The sequence below is a fragment of the Odontomachus brunneus genome, unplaced genomic scaffold (genome assembly GCF_010583005.1).
Source record: "Odontomachus brunneus isolate Ranch 3 - 2012 unplaced genomic scaffold, Obru_v1 Obru_scaffold_037, whole genome shotgun sequence".
Lineage (NCBI taxonomy): Eukaryota > Metazoa > Arthropoda > Insecta > Hymenoptera > Formicidae > Odontomachus > Odontomachus brunneus.
Window position 1 is genome coordinate 15,636 of NW_022639487.1, and position 6,656 is coordinate 22,291.

A 6,656-nucleotide genomic window follows, 5' to 3' on the forward strand; every position below is an offset into this window, starting at 1 on the left:
CCTCCCCCCCCCCCTCCCCCGACACGATTAATTGGCTGCATAATCGCGCCGCTAATCGCCGGCTAATTCGCGCGCGAGGCATAATTGCCGCGCGACGTTGATGGGCTGCGCGGCAGCAATGCCGCGTCGTTGACGTCCGTGGCTCGCTGTTGGCTCGACGTTGGTGCTGCTGCTGCCGCCGTTGCTGCCGTTGTTACGTCGGACGCTCATAAAGAGGACGACGACGACGGACGCGACGAGGCAGAGAGGGGTTGAGGGGACGTGAGGGAGAAGGGGGCTTAACAGAATAGCATAATTCCGACGCGATTAATTCGCGATTTCGCAATATGCACCGGGCGCATTGCGTGCGTCAAATCTGTGCGGCAACGGTGGCGTCGGCTGTCTCGATACGCGGTGGTGCAACTCGGCGAGCGGGAAGGGGATGATGATAGCAACGGCAGGGCAGGCGGGGTCGGAATGCACCCGCGGATGCATTCCGATATGCGCCCACGCGCGCGCAAGAGAGAGAGAGAGAGAGAACGCTGTACTAGCCGTGGCCCTTTCGCCTTCCGTAGTTACGATCGTCCGTTTGTACACGGACGCGATCGGAATGGCACGCACGCAGATAGACGCGTAATTGCGCAGCAATGACGATCGACCCGCGCGCTCTCCTCGCTGCGAGAGGCCTTTAACCTGCACGTCGTTTCCGGTACGAGGACCGCGTCCCGATAAAGGCTCCGACACGCAACTCCGACGTGCTTAGATCCGCGAGTATCGCGAATCGACCCTTTGAGAGACGTGAATGACTTTAGGCGAATCGATCCGCGCCTTTGTCTTTCGCCTCTCGCGATTGCGATATCATTTAAAAATTTCGAAACATGATCTCTCGTCTAAAAAATGTTTGTCATTCTTGATTGGCAATGTCTAGGAGTAACAAAAGGACACGTATATACTCTCTTGTATATACTCGTTGTATATACTCTCTACAATGTGCCTTTGCTTCCTGCTTCTTTCTCTTTATCTCTTTCTGATTAAAATCTTAAACCTTAAGTTTGATCTACAATGTATTATTTACTTCTTGTTTCTTTTTCTTTATCTCTTTCTGACTTATATCTTAAGCCTTAAGCTTGATCTACAATATGCTCTTTGCATTCTGTTTCTTGTCTTCTATCTTTTTCTGGCCTACAGCTTAAGGTTTGAGTCAGAAAGAGATAAAGAGAAAAAAGCAGGAAGCGAAGAGCATATTGTAGATCAGGCTTTAAACTAAAAAAGGCGGAGAACAAGAAACAAGAAGCAAAGAGCACATTGTAGATTAAGCTTTAAGTTTGATCTAAATGTGCTCTTTGCTTTGTTTTTTTTTCTATCTTTTTCTGATTTAAAACTTGACCTTTTAGTTAGAACAAAATAAAGAATAAGAAACAGGAAGCGAAGAGCATATTCTAGATCAGGCTTTAAGCTAGAAAAAGACAGAACAAGTAACAGGAAGCAAAGAGCACATTGTAGATTAAGCTTTAAAATGAATCAGTAGAAACATTTCTTTTTGAATCAACAAAAGGAATATTTCAACGATAATCAGTGAGTATTCACCGATTTTCAGTGAACACACTGATTGTTCTTTAAAAAATACAATTGGTCGATAAGAACCGAACTGTCGAGGCATTACGGCTACATACATTTATTCATTACCACGAAGCTATTTCACACGACAAACATACGATATAAACGCATATTTCGACCATTTGTTGGACTCCGTTCAGTAATAAAACACCTAAGTAATCGTTACTCTGTCTAATTGCCTATCATAAATAACCTCGCCTAGGAATCTGTCTATACATCTGTTATTTTGACTCTTGCAATTGCGATAATGTCGCATCGTGTATCGACAAGTCAGGCAAAAGTATATTTACACTATCCGCACTAATCATATCAATGGTCTGCGATCGTATCTGTGTTGATCTGAAGTTGATAGCAATATGATGTAACACGCGTCTGACGACGTCTTGGCGATAATTCGCGTTGCACATAAAACTCCAATAATATCTTTTCCATTCCCGGCTAGAGTACTTTGTCTCAGCGCATCGTATCCACATATTATTGTATCATAACTGTTGATTTTGAGAGGAATCAGCAACTCAACCGCATATAATATAGTGATGAATGCATATATGCACCATACTGCTGCATGTAATGTGACTGAGTTACCGATTTCTCTCTAAACCAACAATCATGACACAAAGATAGACATATATGATGCGCCCGAGGCAAAATACCTTAGTCGGAAATGGAAGGCATTATTGGAGTTCTATGTATGCCTTGAGACATTCATCGTAACGTGCATAACCCGTAATCGCAATCCTACACGTGTACACGAGTGCGAAATGTATCGTGTAACACGTGTGGTAGCGCGATGTGCATTGTGCGAGAACGTGTCTCCGGCACATTATGCCGGGGCTTAGTTGGCTTTTGATCCGATTAAAATGGTTTTGCATGCTCCGCTGGATCGTGCATAATTGCATTGCAATCATGAAGGACCTTTCAGTATCTGCTTCTGCGAAATCCGTGTTATTTCATTAGGCGTATAATCCCCCAGGAATCATGTTAATCGCGCAAGTTTTCCACCGCATTTGTGCCGTTGTTACAATTTAATTAGCTCGCCACTTCGCTCGCGCGACAGGAACGTCGCGTTCTAAACGGGAAACGGATCGCAGCACGCGCAATAAACTCTCGCAGTGCGCGACCGCAAGCCCCTCGCGATATATTCGCGTCGCTGGATCTCGTCGAGCGTCCCCTCTGAGCATCCTTTTTCTTCCTTTTCCTTTCTCTTCTCGATGTTTATTTGCTGTGCTCTTTCAATTTGATCTTGCTTGATAGCACACAGTGTACTTTGGCGTGCAAGTTAAAGGCACCGAAGACGCCGATAGCGACCTTCTTTAATTATCCTGTCGTTACGGAATATTAATACACTGTCTCACGTCAGCCTTGCCCGAAGTTAATTGGACGACGAGGTCTCTCTTAGAACGTCGGGCTGGTAAACGAGCTTCTTTGCCAGTCTGTCGAACGCACCGCCCCTCGGAATTTCCCACACGTACGTCACCTTCTAAGAGAGATCGACTCCACTCGAGGTTAATCGAAGAGAATGAAATCTCTTTTTATTTGTCAAGATTCTTTTTCCTTTCGGCTCAAAGGACGTCAACGTCGCTCGGCGAGAAATTCGGATTTTCTTCAGGGGCGTGCGACGGCGTGCGTTTCGTCAAACGCGCCCATCACCCCTGGTCCAACACCCTGAAGACCGAGGGTGGCTCCGCGCGTCACGAGCAAAGCTCCACGGAATATGAAAATAGCTCGTTTCGGCGCGCGTCAGCTGGTGTTGAGCGGTTAAACGACGTTCTTAATTCTCCCCGCATAACCAGCCGCAATCGATCCGAGGTCTCAAAATCAATTAACCGTTTAACCCCATCCACGCATACGCGAGGGCTTAAGTCCCCGACGTGATTAGGATCGTGGATTTCGCGCGCCGACTCCGTGCTCGCCTCTGACTCTCTTCCCCCTGGATTCGCGCCAGAACAGTCCCTTCTTCTCAGGAAAGCTAACGAGACTCCTTTGGGTCATGTTAGGCCGCCCCCTCTTAATTGTTTCAATAATCGCACTCTCTCTCACCCCTTGTTTCACTTCTAATCCTTTACAAACTTTACCGCCGTATAACTGCGCGATCTGTAACAGTTTCCTTGATTGCACTGAATTATATTGTAAGCGAATACAGGGATAGATAAATAGCTAGATAGATAAATAGATATAGACTCGTATTCATAGTCATATATATTACTTTAAACATGCCTCAGCTTCGAGTTCAGAGTTAGGTGAGAGTTTTCAGTTTAATCGCCGATTACAGGTATAATATTAAATATGTCATACAATTCAACTGCAAAATTTGGATCCAATTCTGAGTAAAAATCTGAGTATCTCATATAAGGCAAATTTCAATTCACTTTCAATATCAGCCTAAATTTGGATTTAAATATCTCACGTGAGACAAATATAATAACGTACCCAATAACAACTATTAATATATGCACTATCAATATAGGTCATAAATACACGGAAGAAAAGATTGGTTGAATTAATGTCACAATGACACAACAAAATGTGTTTCGATTTTCCTCAACCAAAATGCGTTTAGTTATATCATCGTCACAATAATTCGATCCATTTTTCTTTCCGTGCAGGTGTGCGAAAGATTTATGTTTACATGTAGCTATATATTACGCCGAGGAAATAAGCAAAGGAAGGGACAGTGAAAATAACGCGGGGTCCTATGCATTGTACTTTCAGGTGAACGGCGACGATGACTGGGAATATGAAGAGATAGTTTTGGAGCGGGGAGGCGCGGGCCTCGGTTTCAGTATCGCCGGCGGCACGGACAATCCGCATTACGGCAACGACACCGCCATTTACATCACCAAGCTCATACCGGGCGGTGCCGCGTCCGCGGACGGGCGTCTACGTGTCAACGACACGATACTGCAAGTGAACGACGTGTCCGTCGTCGACGTGCAGCATGCGGCCGCCGTAGACGCGCTCAAGCGGGCCGGCAACACCGTCAAGCTGGTAAGCCTCATCCTGTGCTGCTGTAATTCTCCTCGTCGCGATGTGGACATATGCACGAGCCAAACGTTCCCCATTGCTGCAGATCGCTCATGTCGGTCGGTAAACGCGCCTGTCCAGAGTTCCTCAAGTCAGAATTAAGATATCGTTGGCAATTTTAAGGAGGAAGTGAGTGAATGAATGAGCGAACGAGAGAGAGAAGCTGCGACGTGCTTTATCATTTCAGTTTTGGACTTTCTCTCTTACTCCTGTTAGAATTTCTCTCTCATTATCATTAACGTCAGCCCTAAAAATGGCAGGCAAGATATGGATTAATCGTCACGCCTTGTCCTATTTCCGACTAGAGGAACTCTACGCCCGTCTGTCTCCCGCGTGTCCATGTGGAGCACTCACGTTCTCATGATTAATTTACTTTCGCTCGTTGATATCTCCCGGTGGCTAAATCGCGATCTCGCGATGTCCTAATAATAACGGCAATCCGGCGAATCGCAAAACGGAAGATCGCGCAACGTCTCGAGGGAGAGAACGCAGCTTGCCCGACGGTTAACGCTGACTGACACGCGAAACATCGTAATGTTGCAACTGAACGCGAACTGACGTATGCAAATCTCGAGTCCAAATCTAATTGAACCGTGCACGCGTTTCAGTGCACGCGGCCATACATTGTTACCACAATCGCATGCCCGTATCACATGCGCATCTCAAGTGCAGATTTAATTGCGCGACGAATGTGTCGGGAAATAATTGAATTGCAAATGTTGTAATGCGCGCACTTTCCGCCGCTCCCACAAACTCGCATACAACGCGTATGCATATTCAGTGCTGCCTGCCAATACTTAAAGGGACAATACTGGAGTGCTTAATCAATTATGTATCAAATGATATATTGTTTGATGTAAAAGCTTAAGATCGCGAAACTGGCAGTCGTTGGCGAAGAGACTTGATTTATTTCTTTTTTTTTTTTCAACATCGCCGGTCTCTTCGACGAAGCCTGCGAGTCCCCGCAAAGTTTTCGCGAGATTGACGTCCTACCGGATTCCATATTTGTCATAAAGCCCCGTCGAATATCTTCGGCTTATACCGGGGAAAGTCCCGAAGCGACGATCACTCACCCGGTCTTTCGAGATTCCTGTAGCTCCGCAAAGTCGCCCAGGGATGAGGGAAACTTTCGATGGGATCGTTCGTTACGCGCCTCTCGGATATACGTTAATGTCACCCACGGAGGAAAAGAAAAAGGAAAGGATCCCCAGGTGGGATGTTGTAGCGCTGTACCATAGCTCCTTCTCGGAATCGACGACGGCGGCGAGCGTGCAACATAAAAATCGCAGTTGTCGATCGCGCTCGCTCTCGTTACGAAACTTTTGACCAAGAATTTCGCGACACGCGAGGCCGCGTCTCACTTCAAAGACTCGTACGAGATCGGTGAGAATGTTTTATCGGCGTGTCGCGAAGTCGATGGAATATATCGGGGATAAGGATTTGTTCGACGAACACGACCGCAGATTCTCGAGGAGACGCTCAAAGAGATCGCGCTTGTCAGCATCGACGTTATTAACCCTTCCGGGCTACAAATAACGGTGAGGAAAGCATAAAGACTGTTTATGGCCGCACCATCCTGGGTATCATTATTCCGGCGTGTAAAGTCCGCCTCACGTTGACGCGATAAACGCGTCTTTAAGACAGTCAACGCGAAAAAAACGCAGGTTTGATTTGCAAGTCCGAATTCACGGGAGTTTCACGACGATTTCGCGCGATTCCGAGGGGATTGTATTGAGTGAAACACGAGTTATCAGAGGTTCGACAGGGACTCCGTCGTGCTTATTCGTGTGTATTCGCCGAATTATTTCGATACTTTACGGCAACTACAGCCGGTCGTTACCCTAAAATAATTAGCGCTAATTAGTTATAAATAATTAACGCGTACAGCAGCTCGTTGGTTTGCTGCGCGTACGTAGAGTGCGAATGTAACTCTGTTAAATTGTCGTACTTTTTGTTTATATGTAATCATCGTTTTGTTTATCACGTATTTACGGAATAAATGATTGAATAATAACGAGAATAACCGAGAGAGAGAG

The 6,656-nt window shown here is 46.1% G+C and overlaps 1 protein-coding gene across 8 annotated transcripts in view; it reads left to right on the forward strand.

The window, feature by feature from the left end:
• LOC116843985 (disks large 1 tumor suppressor protein) overlaps positions 1-6,656 on the forward strand; it is a 99,809-nt gene that overhangs the window by 2,590 nt on the left and 90,563 nt on the right. For all 8 annotated transcript variants that reach the window (XM_032815009.1, XM_032815010.1, XM_032815011.1 and 5 more), the window contains exon 2: positions 4,309-4,584. In XM_032815009.1, coding sequence (XP_032670900.1) covers positions 4,309-4,584 — 276 coding nt within the window. The remainder of the gene's footprint in view (positions 1-4,308; positions 4,585-6,656) is intronic.